The sequence below is a fragment of the Cyclospora cayetanensis genome, unplaced genomic scaffold (assembly GCF_002999335.1).
Source record: "Cyclospora cayetanensis isolate NF1_C8 unplaced genomic scaffold, CcayRef3 CcayRef3_contig_3, whole genome shotgun sequence".
NCBI classification, from domain to species: Eukaryota; Apicomplexa; class Conoidasida; order Eucoccidiorida; family Eimeriidae; genus Cyclospora; species Cyclospora cayetanensis.
The window spans coordinates 28246-41441 of record NW_020312258.1 but is presented as its reverse complement, the minus strand read 5'-3'; the positions used below and the strand labels follow the sequence as shown (position 1 = coordinate 41441).

The following is a 13196-nucleotide window of genomic DNA, read 5'->3' as shown; positions in this document are numbered from 1 at the left end:
AGGAATTCTACTAGGTGCCTAGGCCACACATGACGGGGAGGCAGTGCGGCTCGCATCCACTGGCGCGGCCTGTAACGGGGATCCTGGGGCCAAGAGTTACACCACAGAAGCCCCAGCATTCACGGGATCGACGATCATGGAGTAGCTCTTGGCAGAGGCCTGCATGATCATTGCCGAGGAATTTCGTTGAAGGATTATATAGCAGATGCTGAGCGAAACGGTTTTGGCCGGGGCCTTTCTTCCACTAGGTACAGTCTTGCCTGGGACTTGGGAGGCAAGGCCTAGCCTTCATGGCAGCCCCATATCGATTATTGCGTTCCGCACTTACTTCTCCTTGTAATAGTGCTAGATTCTGGCTGAGGAAGAGCTCAACTGGCTGCGGCCAGTCCGAATCTTCAAGAGCTTCGTTCTCGTAAAGCAATCTTTCTCCCTTGTGTTGGCAAGGGTCCTAACATTGCTGCGCGATGTGTTGGCAGCTGCACTGCTCGCTGAGCAGTGACATCAAATAAAGCTGCGGTTTGCGTGGTTGTTTGCTTCCGGGGCCTGGAAGATGGCGGCGGTTCAACTGCTTCGAGGTCATACTGACGCGGTGGTGTCTCTGGACCTGTACACGCCCTTCCCAGGGTCACCTTTCTGCTGCGCTTGTTGCTGCTGCAATGGTTATATAGTCACCCCTTTTCCACATCCGCCCGATAAAAGACCGCCTAGCAGCAACAGGAGCTGCAGCAGCAAGCATGTGAAGCGCACCAACAGCGCCTCGGCCTCCGAGGACGATGGTTCTTCTGCGCGCAGTGCATGCAGCTCCAGCACCATCAGTAGCAGCAGCTGTTTGGTGCTGAGCAGCAGCGATGACAGAACTGTAAGGGTCTGGGATGTGAGGCAGCAGCAGGCAGCCGTCAGGGTCTCTCTGGATCCATGGGGAAGCCCAGGCGACGTAGGCGTAGCCCGCTTTTATCCCGGAGGGAATGGGGTTATTGCTGCAGCATGCGGTAACAAGCTGCTCACTTTCGATCTGAGGCACCCTCTGCGGCCACTCATGCAGCAGAAACAACGGGAGGAGCAGCAGAAACCAGGACAACAGCTCGTCACAAGCAGTGATACGGAGTTGAATCCGAGCGTTGTTGATATGAAAGCCATGTCGTGCGTGGATTCGGCAGTGGTAGGAGAGGAGGTTGATGAAGATGATGACTGGGTGATTAATGACTTTGACATCTGGGTGCCCCCAGCTGCAATTCAACAGCAGCTGCAGCAATGCAGTAGCACTGCCAAGGGCTCCAACAGCGGCAAGAAAGCAGCAGGAGAAATAACAGCTTCGGACGAATCCCTTGATGATGTGCTAATTGCTATACCTACTGATGGGGGCAAGGTGGTGGTGTTACACCAGCGCAAGCTACAAGCGCCGCTGCTACTGTCTCTCCCGGCATCCCCTCAACATGGTAGCATATGTGGAATCGCGCGGTTCAGGAAGCATGCCGTGATGGACCTGCTGAGTGGCGGGTTCGCATCCTATTTGCTTGCTACGCAGCTGCTCATGTGTCGAGATTTCGTGGCGTTGGACTTCCCTAAACTGTCATGTTTTTCCACTCGATCTGCTGTTTGTCGTGGTAACGAGACAGCATTGGCGTTCCCGGGGGTATTTTGCTGTTGGTGGCGTTCTATATAGTGCAGGAAGCGTAGGGTGCCTGTCTGATGATTTGCGCTTTCAGGTACGACTGCCAGCTGAAGGATTGGGACTTGTTGCACCGAAAGGCCCGCGGGTGCGTTGACACTCAGAAGCTGACACCAGATGGGGAGGAGCAGCCTGCCCTCTCAGGCTGCAAGCGACAGCAGCAGCGACGGAAGCTCCAGGGACAGCAGCAAATTTTCAACCCCCCTTTCGTGACTGCCCTGGAAGTGGATGCACCGGGGGATCGGGTCTTTATGGGGCTTGGTGATGGCGCAATCAGTATGCTGCAGTACGCAGGTAGGCCTCGCTCCGATATTGTGGCTTTTTGCGCTGGTGTTGCCGCCCGCAGCATTTTGCTTGTCGCTTCGTGTGCCTCGTGGCCTGCTCAGAATCTACGAGGAATGCCCGCCTAGTGCTTCCTCCCGTGTGGCGGGTGGAGGCACATGGAGCTGCGGTTACGCAGCTGCGCCTCCTATCGCTTCAGCAGCAGCAGCAGCAGCATCAGCCTAGGGAGCTGCTGCTCAGCTGTAGTGACGACAGGCGACTGTGCCTTTTCTCACTCGATGAAGAAAAGCCATCGCTGCTGGTGTCGCACCAGCTACGGGAGAAACCCAACGCTTTGAGGGCTTGTCAGCTATGCTGCTGCGGCTGCACAAGCACTCGATGCATCAATCGCAGTAGCGGGGACATGCTGGAGACTGTACGGGCTTATGTGGGGGATGTTAGCCCGGACATTAAAATAATAGACTTGCGCCTCTAAGTGTTGTCCTCTAGAAGGGTATTTTGTCATCGCTTCTCATTCAGACAAGGCTAGCCTAGTGGGATTCCGTAGGCGCCCTTCTATTCCTCAGATCCTTTTGAGGCTCGCTATCGTGTCTAGTCAGGCGTATCCGGCGAAGGAAACATGCAATGATTTTAAGGCAGAAAAATATTGGGGGAAGGATCACGCATGGAGGGAGGCAGATGGACTCCCGCTGCTGCTGACGGGTTGAACCCCGTAGCTTGCGATAGACTCCCCCAAAGGCACAGCGTTCCCTGCTGCTGCCGTTGCTGCCATAGAGACTGCTATCGCAGCGTGGATGAGAGGCGAGGGCCAGCGCACTGCAAAGGATGTACAACTCCTCGGGGGCATCTTGCCCGCTCACGCAGGTACCTAAAGTCTGGTGGTGCCCCCAGCTAAGTTCTCACACCCCGGTACGCCGCCGTGGACTTCTAGGAATTGGATTCTAAGGATTATTTTTATCCCTTGCTTACGATGGCGGCATACTGCCAACGCTTTTAGGGGCGAAGGTTCCCTAGCGCGGAGGAGGAGCTCCGTTTGTCTTGCTGGGACTATTTTCTAGCGCCCATCGGGTCCACTGGGAGGCCCTCATGTCCAACTAAGGCTGTGCAAGGGACGTAGGCGTCTGATCCTGTCTAAGGTCAGGACGTTCCTGAAAAAAAAGGGCCTCCTCTTGGTCTCCAATGTGGTTCAATGTGATGTACACATCCGTCCCTATTCCAAAGTGTGACTGAGGAGGCACGAAGCGGTCAGCGACAGGAAACACACAAAACCAATCATGGGGCACCAATGACATCAACATACAGTATGGAAGAGTCAGAACGGGGGACTGTCCCCTTGTTTGATAAAGCTGACCTGCACGTGAATATCCCCCCCAAAATACCGTGCAAAGGCACGTGAGAGAGGCAGTCCAAATCCTGCGAAAGACATAGTGGCACTGACAAGTATATATGATGCTTTTCGAGCTGCCGCTAAAAGAAGAACGAGCTTTGGCCGCTCGTCCCCCGTTTTCTACTCCGCTGGCTAGCGCCTGCCATTGCGCCTTAAAACTCTGAGCGTGCGGAGAGCACTCCAAACAGCCTTTCCGCAGAAAGCTGGATACACTATCATGGAGGAAACATCGCAAGCAGCGAGCTACCCTGGGGCATGCAGTCAGCGACCCTCTTGCACATACGCAGCTCCAGTAGGCTCCGTACCGTATCCGGCCATGTCTGGCCTGATGAAGTTGGGAGAGAGGGACTGGCTGTTCTCTGATATCCTCGTATTGCTCTCGTCCACTGTACTGTATCTGCATCCCAGTGCACACAGGCACATGTGACCGCGAAGTCGCAGCATGCTTTAATACAGCAACCACATAGCGCACATGCTACAGATTTGTACTAATGGAAGTACTCTCTTAGCTGAAGCTGTCTGCGCGCAGCCTACAGGTAAGTGTTGATCTGGGGCTTTATAATTTTACCCGAAGCTCCACATGGCCTGCAGCTTGTGAGGAGGGACCCCACCGCCTGCGGAGGAGCAGTCATGAAGACAGCACTCGGGCTTAGAGGGTCGGAGGATAGGGACTGCAGCTGGCAGAGGGATAGACGGCCGAAGGGCCACGCACACCGAGATAAAGGCACCGGCCGATGTGCACCAGAAAGTGAGCTAGAGCGATGGGCAATAAGGAGCAGTGAACACTGCCTGAGCGGTGAAACTATGGAGCATCGAACTGAAAGGAGATGCGTAGGTACCCGCATAAACACGGGCCACATGAATGGCAAGCTATGTACAAAAAGAGCCGAGCAGGAGCGACGGGACCTCCAGGGCGAGTGACGGAAAAGCGAGACAGAGGCAGTGGAGGAAACAAGAACAGGATGAAAATGACAGACGAGGAGAATGACACATCGAGGATACGCTCAGGTCCTGGTGAGGGGAGGGAAATGCCAGACCTTTGTCTGAGACCTTGATGACGACTTCCCGTTTGCCCTTGTAAACTTCCACGCGCACCTCAGGCAGGTCTTCGTCGCCTGATATGAGGCCAGCTGAATGCGAACGCAGGAAGTTTCAAGCACGAGCACTTCTGAAGTGAATGGTAGAACTGATAGTCGTCCAGAGAGCACAGAGAGACAGGTCCACATGACCAGAGAGGGGGCAAGGCTGTCTTGCGTGTCGCGCTTCTAGGTAGAGCATAGCTGCGTGCACGGTGGGATGCCTGCCCGCAGTTGCACGCATGTAGCCTGCAGAAGCTTCAAGAAGGCGAACGCCTCGGGGTTCTGACCCTTGCATGTGGAGTCAAGCATCGAGTTGCCCAGGGTATAGAACTCTACAGTGGCCCTCAGAGCGTTTTTGAGGACTTCAGTGATAATCAACGCCAAGTGCTCTGGGATCGTCGCAAATTCTGTCTCCAAGTTCCCTACAAGATAAAGACAAACGAGAGTTCCTCACGGTTCCGCAGTATGAGCATTTTCGGGAGACGACATAGGGGCAAAGGCGCGGGCTGCGGCTCCGAGAACCTACCTGCCACAACGACAAGGGGAGCAATGCCATATGAGTATCGGCAGGAATCTCTGACGTCCTTTGCTCTCGCAGTTATCAGCTCGGCAGGTTTGCAGGAAGTGTTTACTATCCCGCACCAACCTGGCTGCGCAGGGAGTAAAGGGGGCACAAATGCAGCACTCTGAGCCAGGCGGATATGGAACACTTCGACTGTTAGACACAGCAGACGCAGCAGCAAACGATCTGCAGCACACGCTGCAAGAATCTATTCGGAACAAATTGAAGGAACAGTAAGCCCGTCAAAGCAGCGCGAAAAACAGCAACGCAGATTTAAAGAAGTGGCTTGGTTGGACCTTGGGGTTTTGCATGGCGACCAAGTTGTCAATCATGATGCGCCTGCCAATGCGAAAGTAGAAAAAGCGCTCCAGGAACGAGTCAAGAATGACGTCGGTGCAGACTCGGCGAATCCGCTGCACTCCCTGGCCCATTAGATCCACACTGCTGTCGTGGTGCCGCCTCTCACCCTCTAACAACCTGCAATCAAGGGGAGCACCGCAGGCATTCGCCAAAGAAGCAGAACCTGTCTACGCGCAATACCCTCTACCTTGCCCGAGAAGGTAAGAGCAATACCATTATCAAGCTTTAGGACTACAAATATACGGGTCGTGGAATGGAAGGAAGTTTGAGAAGGTAGTACTTGCTGGCGTGGGATTTGGGGTTTGCAATGGTTTGCCCCGATTCACTGAACTCACTCTACGAAGGATGCAAGCTGTTCTACTTCAGTAATAGGAGGAATACCCTGTATTCGCTGGAATGTAAGGACATAAAGGCTGTAGACTTCCTTGATGGGAGGGCAGGAGATTGCGCAGAAAGGTAGTCGGTGGAAGTCGTACAGGCGATGCGCTAGCCGTACGGGCAGCTCAGATTGCACCCACTGTGCCCTGAAAGCAGCAGAGGAAAGTATGGCACTCCAACCGAAATCTATTACATGCATCAGGGAGATAAATGCGTTCATACAGGCCCACGTCTCCGCAAGCCTCTCTACAACCGGCGAAGTGTACACCACAGGCATACAGCACTGCCTAGTTACCCAGAAACGCATTGGGATCTAAGGATCCGGGAATCGTTCTAGAGACCTAGCTGTCTCAGAGCAGTGGAAAGCAGTAAACAGCAAACAACGCTCAGACAAGCAGAGTTCAGCCAAAAGGGAGAATACAAGAAGCTGGGGCAGATTTGAAGCCGTAGAGTCCCTGAAGCAGCCCAATAGGTAAATGTCCTGGCCAGATGTGTAGAAGCCATGTATGGCACACATGTTTATATGCGCCTGAGGAGCATCAAAGCTCTCTCTTACGTCCGGATCCGCGCTTCTGAAGAATTGCTCTGCAAGTTGACAAGCCTCTTGAGAGTCATCGGCCTAATAGCCTTTTGGCTCATCTTTTCCACCTCTTCAATGGTACTCCACAGATCAACTTCCTTGATTTTACTGGTGCTGGAAGTGGTGCTTCCGCCACTAATGCTCATTTTAGTGCTCGCCTCAACGGGGGCTGGATCATCGGCAGCACCTTTGCTGACACCTCGATCAGGCCAGTTTATGGAAGCAACATATCGCGAAGACATCCATTGGTATCTGCCGCTTCCTTGTTGCGTTGTCGGTCTTCCCGTAACCACCGCTGAGAACCAATAGCTCTGGGAGTTCCGGGGAGCCCTGATGTCACTGAGCCACACACAGGGGGACCTCCAGCCGCTGGTCTGCCGCAGCCTAAAGCGCTGCATCCTGAAGGTCGAGAAGGTGATGAAATGAACCAATCGCGGAGGGTGTAGCGTCAGTGGAGCATTGCGTTTTTGGACTGTCCAAGTTAACTGGCATAGGGAGAAGCGGCTGCACTGGGGGAACCCCCATTAAAAGCCAAAATTCTAAAGTTCTTTTTCTCCAGTGTGCTATAATTATGGAAGGTCTCATACATTATGAGCACCCATCATAGCAACAACAGCTGATCTTGATGGTTAGCGACTGCTCCTGGCGTCTACAGGATAACCAGCCCCTCAGTGACCCCGCGGTGTGTAGTGGTGGAAAACACTGCAGAGTGCCATTGCCCTTCTTTGAAGGTAAATGGCCTTTGTCTTTAAAAAGTATTTAGACTAGTAGCTGAAAACATCGCAGAATACTACGGTTTTATACCGACATCGAGTCTTTCACGTACTGTACATGCATCTTTACCTGACGAGCTGTCGGCGGCCCTTCAAGCATTATCAAGTGGGTGTTCTGGTTGTAAAGCTTTGCAAGCAAGGTCCACCCCACAAAAAGGATAGGAGGTTTGAAAGCTAAGCTACTTCGGCCACGAAATATACGGACTTCTGTTAGATCACACCTGAGGGAGATGGCGCGTCTGCTCCAGGGTGGAACCAGCCACTACGGATGTATGTCCTGCAGCCGCTGAATTATTTGTGCACCCCCATTCCAACACACTGATATTAAGCGCGTTAGCCCAGCGAGCACAGATTTAACGGAGCACTGCTCCCTGCTGTCCACGCATAGCCCCTCCAGGAGAAATGGTCCAGCACGAGCCAAGTTGGAATGATGACAATCCGGGCTTAGTAACTGTCATTCTACACTCTAAGCTGATTGGGGGTTTGACCTCAACATCCTTCCATGAAATGCAGCACTCTACAAAGTACCAGTTGCTCCCCTCCTACACGCCGAAAAACAGTTTTGAGGGCAGATACGGAACCACCCTAGCTGCACTTTGTTGCGGGCGAAGCATGCAAATTCACACTCACAAAACAGTGTAAAATAGGGGAAACAGATCGCCTTTTTCATTCAGGATAAAGCAGAGTCTACAACCTTAGAACCTGCTTAGATACAACCACTGTGGACAGGCGAGACCAACGGTGGGATTTTCTTGAACGCAGTTTGTGACTGCAAATGAGGCATGACACCAGTCGTCCTATTTGTATACTGGACCCTTTAGAGTGACCGCTGACAACTTTCCCAATGAGCGGCACATTCTCGTGCATTTCTCAGGTCATTGAAATTTTGCTGTTGTAGAGTTGCAACAGCATACAGTGCAGCACCAAGAAATGAATGAGGGTTATACAAGCATCTCACAACTCGCAGTTCCGCAGAAACCATAACGTCTGCACAGCTAACCCGCGGCACTCCTTGTTCTACTGCTGACCACGGAGAGGAAACGTTGGGCTTAGACTTTGTAATAAATTACGAGAGTCTAACTAGCTGTTTGTCGATAAAATGCGGTAACGCCAACACACAGAAGCAATACTCGAGACGTATACCCCTCAAGTAGAATGGCATGCTGGTGAACAATGAAAGAATCGTTAATGTTGGGGTAACTCGGCCTACAGGCTGAGAGCCAGAAGAAGAGCATCTTTCGTAGGGTGGAACAACTCGCGCGAATCACAGGGACGGCAAGACTTTGATAGCAAAAACAGCGCCCTGGGGCACATAATGGACGCTGCATTCCCCAGAATTTCTCTTGCCTGCCCTCCATAGCTTCAGCGTGTGCAGCCAAACTACAAAGAGAATCACTGCCGGGATGTTCAATGCGCTTTCATTAGTAGCATGAAGCTGTTGAGTATGCGAAGTTAATGGTATTTCTCCTTCGGACTATACAACTACTGCGAGACAATGTAACACTTTGCATCGTTTCCGCGCGTTCTGCTTTCATTCAGTGGAAGAGCACTGAAAGTGGTGGTCAAAGATTGTAAGAGCTTCCCGTCCTAGGGCAGATTTTCCAGAATGTACACCTAACTATCCGTTCCGAGGTTCCCTAGGATCTCACGTATATAAGTAAAAAAAAGAATTCCCGGTGCTGCTCGCGCACAACCTACCTGGGTGCTGCGTCGGGCTGTAGTCAATGAAACTCAAACATCAGCGTAAGGTTGGATTTCGGAACCGTGATCTAGACAGTGTGGACAGCTAAGCAGCAAGTGCAAGACTTCAAATTGCATGCTTGCTATGGCTGCAATTCCCAAGTCTTTGTGGTAAAAGCTGCAAGATATAAAGCTCTACACCTTCGGCGTGTTGGGCATAAGGAACCTAGGGTTTAGGGTCTTAAAGACCGTGACCTCACAAGTTCTCTATTGATTGATTGCCGCCAGGTTTACAGCAGTACTGACTTCAGTCGTTTGGGATTCGAGGTTTTGGAGTAAAGTCTGCAAGGCTTATGGAGAGATTAAAAGCTCGCCTACAAGTCTATCACTGTGATTCGTCTAGACCTCGAACTGCAAGTTGTTCAGCTTTTTCTCCAATGCAGTGCTTACCAGCAGTCATTAATGACACAGAGAACCTATTCTAAGGTCCGTTGTGCTGGACAAAGCTGGATGTGGGTGCCATGGAGCACGGCTCTCAAATTTGAAGGCCTGCTCCTTCATCACCGTAACACCTACCTTCCTAATAAGGTGACGATCCTCGGGCTCTGTTTTTTTGCTTCGTTCTCCACTGCAGCGAAAAGCGCAAGCAAGCACCCGCATTGCATAACTTGCATGTGGTTTCTTCTCGCGATAGCAAAACCTAGTGCGATGTGGAACAGTCTATCGAAAGGTTTGCAGTGAAACTTGTCCTGGCTGCTTTGGTAACTGCCTCATGTACCATCGCAGCTTCTGGTGTTGTTAGTGTGGAACTGCTGCCGTATAGCCTCCGAATGCATTGCTGAGACTCAACCATTTCAAAGGCGCTATCTTTAGCTCCATTCGGCCTAAAAGGACAATTTCACAGTCCCTGAGAACTCTCAATATGCACATGGCAATGCTGACCCCGATGAGTATCAAGCAGCAATATCCAAATAAATCAGAGCAAGTGTGACTAAAGGGACGATGACAAAGTAAAGCACATGCCTATGAGCCACAAACTTAGCAATGCCATATGGAACCGATGCAACCAAGCACTAAGAAAGTTCATAAAGAGCCGAATTAAAAGACGAAAGTGAAGGCTTGGAAAAAACAGAACCAGCTTCTGACGATTCTCCGCCACAAAATGGAAAGAATCCCATGCAGTCCTAAAGGTAACGACACGTGCACTACACTGTTGAAACGAAGACAGACCTTCGTCTTTAGACATCTAATTTCGCACAGTTTCCAGTGTGATCGACACAGACACCTGATTCAGAAACAGATACAGTAGCGGAAGCTATGTGAGATGCCTTCTGACACTGCCAGCACTGCGCAGTGCCTCACAGGACCTCCATGTAGCAAACGCTGTTCCCGCCAGCCGCACCTCGTAAACCCCTATCTGAACCACACGGCGCAAATTGCAAAAATAATAAAAGCAGAACATCTGAACTTGCCGCGGCTTCAGCAAAATAGCCTTGGACGTGCTGCAGCAACTCTAGCTCTCTGCACACATATTCAGCAGCCTCTCCATGGCCACTATTTCTTCCCCAGCTGTATCTGAAGGACTGCGGACCATAGATGCCCATCATACCTCAGGTTCTAAGTTCGTCAGGGGGCTAGCCAGTATAACTAAGGCCTCATTCTTTGAAGAAATTAGAGCCTCTGAGAGCGGCACAACGCACAAACAATAAATGCGGAGCCCCATATTGGGATCAGAAAAGGTAAAGGGACCGCAACTCAAAGATGCGAGTGAAGAGCCAAAAGAAAGACGGGGCGTCCAGTACATGGACTGGTTTAACCCTAAGCAAATGATGTCTACAAGGCTCAAATTAGGGCTGCCTCGTGGAATACCGTCAAGTAGTTTCCTTTCCAAAACATTTTGAGCCACCTTGACACAGCGAGATATCTCCAGCTTGCCGGCCAAGCGCTGTACACGACCAAATGGGAAATATGGTGTAGAGGAGTTTGCAGAGTTATGGGAGTGTTTCAAGAACTGCTGCATCTCGTATCCGGAGCTGTGTCATCTACGTCATGAACTTTCCAGCCTGTGTAGCTTATGACTCTACGATTTTGCAGCTTCGGAGGCTTTCTAAGTGCAATGCCTACGCGATAACCTCCAAGTTCATTCCCTTATGCTCCAGTATTCGCCGTTCTTCGTTTCCCAAGGGGCACTGTGTGCTCTGCTGTCCCTTTTTTGAGTAGCTCGGTTTGGTGTTGTAGAAGTTCGTATATCTAGGCCTCTCTCTATAAAGTTATACCTGCTCCTGAATTTTGCTTTCTACCTCTACCACTACTATTTCTACGCTGTATATCTTACTTTTACATATGCAAGCCATCGTCCGACCACTGCTTTTAATCAGCTTTGCCTGTCGCTGACTTCCAGTTCTGTCTCGTTCTGCCACTACCCACTCGGAGCAATTTACATCCGCTCTGAGTAGCCGCCTCGCTAGACTGCCTTGTCCCTCATTAACTATGATTAAATCTAGCTCCACACTCGCTTACAAACCTGCTGAGATCTGTTTTGTATCTCAATACACAGTTCGCTCTGCGCAGCGGGCGGGCTCAGCTTGTCTATGCATACACTTTATGCATACATAAATCTATTTATATACTGTAACCTACCTTTCTCCCAGTGTAGCCAGCTTTGCTTTATGCGCTCCTGGGCTCATATTCTAAGGTCAAATTCCAGCTTCGCAACCTGCTTCCGTGCGCTGCAGTCTATTGATATGTGTTTTCTACCCGCACACGCTTCAATTTGCCTCCCTATCTCCAAATGCTCCACGAACTGAAGCAATACCCCTTCCACCTGCGCCTACATCTTTGGTATTGCTTGTCGCTGCCTGTGGTTGTAAAAGTCACACAGCGTTTATCATGATCGTTCTGGCCCTGAACAGCAGACACACACTGCACCCAACGATCAACTACGCACCTTTTTGGAGTAGCACAGAATGGCGCTGAGCAGCCTAGCAAATCAAAATACGGGAAAACAGCTAACCTCGTACAAAATCTTGAAGTTCACCCCTTGGAATAACATGTTTGTTTCCACGCCTGTCCGTCACACAACGTACACTGGGTTCTGCCAATATACAATAAAGTCGTCACCCTGTTGAGCTGACCCCAGAATATACACCTCGCCACTCAGCCCCAGGCCCTTTCATTCTTTTCCAAAATTGCATTCGCTGCATCACGCATCCCGCAGGTAAGGTGGATTGCACGGGCATCACTGGCCGCCTTTCACCATGGAGGTTTGTTATTTTCGACCTCCTGATCATACCATCGGTTAAGGCCAACCAGGATTTTGTCGCGTCAACGGCCTGTTTGGCAATTGGCTTAGATTTCCAGCCAAAGCAAGAGAGAAGGCTGAACATTGATACATCATGAAAGCAAAGGGAATTTCGACTAGTGCTACGAAGCAAACAGTGGGTAGGAGCGGCTTTGACATAGCGAATTGAATAATATGTAAGCTTCCAAGTGCCTAGAGCTTGCTGGGGGATTCAGTGTTGGTACGAAAGGCCCACTTTGATATTTTGGGATGGAACCTGCGCATACATCGCATCAAAGCAAGAGACGTTCGGGCATTCTCAGGCATTGGCGTGATTGCAAAGCTCCTTGAAGGCACCAAGTGCATGCGGCACACGAAAGCCTGTAGTCCTGCGGAACATACATGAAACTTGCACATACTTTCGTCCACAGCAGGGGGTAACAACCGTGGCAGCCGCAATTGTCACTTCTACTGCGCTTATGCGTCATAGCCTGCGTACGAAAGCTACCGGGGAGCTATATCACCAGTAAAAAAAACTTCCTACGTTTGTGTGGCCCTGCAGCTTTGCGCCTACTGGCAGTGATGGGTTGAAGATAATGTTTAGGTAGGGTGCACGGGGGAAAATAGGGCCCAAGTTCAATAGTGAAGTTAATGACCGAATACTCTCAAACGAACGCAGCTGCTGTCGAACTGGAGCAAGAGTCTCAAAAACGACCAGATACATGAGACTACTCCTTTGCTATTTGGCCCTTGATGTCCCTGTAGTCCCCCGAACATGAGCGGTCACAAAAGAGACAAAAACCCAGAAGAAAACCTTGTAATATTCAGAGGCTAAGATCATTACGTCGCCAGAAAAGTGCCCTTAAAGTTTAGCTCTCAATGGCCCAAATGAACGAAGAACCCTGTAGCATCCCTTACCCTGCAAGCTTTGTGTCTCCCCTGCCATGAAAATGGCCAGCCTGCAGTCCAGCAGACTTTTTTTGACAATATTTGAGAGTTTCTTGATCAGAATCACACAGACTAAAGCTCCCCAACAAGAGAAGCTACTGGCAAATAGTTGGGGGGAACGTGAGATTGAATGTTGATGTAAGACATATCTACAAACCGTAAAGTTAAAGGCTACTTTCTGCTCAAATTGCAAAACACTACATTCCCCGATACGTAGT

At 50.8% G+C, this 13196-nt stretch overlaps 2 protein-coding genes across 2 annotated transcripts; one reads left to right on the top strand and one right to left on the bottom strand.

Annotated features, from left to right (window-relative positions):
* Nucleotides 1-550: 550 nt before the first annotated feature.
* LOC34620285 lies at nucleotides 551-2426 on the top strand. Its single transcript, XM_022733542.2, has 4 exons — nucleotides 551-664; nucleotides 752-1497; nucleotides 1707-1963; nucleotides 2056-2426. The coding sequence occupies exons 1-4, from the start codon at nucleotides 551-553 to the stop codon at nucleotides 2424-2426; spliced, it is 1488 nt and encodes a 495-aa protein (XP_022592975.2).
* A 619-nt stretch (nucleotides 2427-3045) lies between these two features.
* LOC34620284 (pyruvate dehydrogenase (acetyl-transferring) kinase, mitochondrial) lies at nucleotides 3046-6368 on the bottom strand. Its single transcript, XM_026338693.1, has 10 exons — nucleotides 6274-6368; nucleotides 5675-5863; nucleotides 5276-5456; nucleotides 4944-5067; nucleotides 4705-4839; nucleotides 4376-4468; nucleotides 3907-3952; nucleotides 3644-3735; nucleotides 3303-3364; nucleotides 3046-3177 (listed from the first exon to the last, which is right to left on the bottom strand). Exons 1-10 carry the CDS (start codon nucleotides 6354-6356, stop codon nucleotides 3046-3048), a joined length of 1137 nt encoding a protein of 378 aa, XP_026194478.1. The 5' UTR covers nucleotides 6357-6368.
* Nucleotides 6369-13196: the final 6828 nt, after the last annotated feature.

Excerpts from the sequence above, each read along its gene's own strand:
- LOC34620285 (XM_022733542.2), top strand. The coding sequence starts at position 551 with ATGGCGGCGGTTCAACTGCTTCGAGGTCATACTGACGCGGTGGTGTCT. Across the intron at positions 665-751 it reads GTTGCTGCTGCAATGGTTAT|AGCGCCTCGGCCTCCGAGGA; the intron begins ATAGTCACCCCT and ends AAGCGCACCAAC. Across the intron at positions 1,498-1,706 it reads ATGGACCTGCTGAGTGGCGG|GTACGACTGCCAGCTGAAGG; the intron begins GTTCGCATCCTA and ends TTGCGCTTTCAG.
- LOC34620284 (XM_026338693.1), bottom strand. The coding sequence starts at position 6,356 with ATGAGCCAAAAGGCTATTAGGCCGATGACTCTCAAGAGGCTTGTCAAC. Across the intron at positions 4,469-4,704 it reads GCTTGACTCCACATGCAAGG|CTGGCCTCATATCAGGCGAC; the intron begins GTCAGAACCCCG and ends GTTCGCATTCAG. Across the intron at positions 3,953-4,375 it reads CATCAAGGTCTCAGACAAAG|GCGGTGGGGTCCCTCCTCAC; the intron begins GTCTGGCATTTC and ends GCTCCTCCGCAG.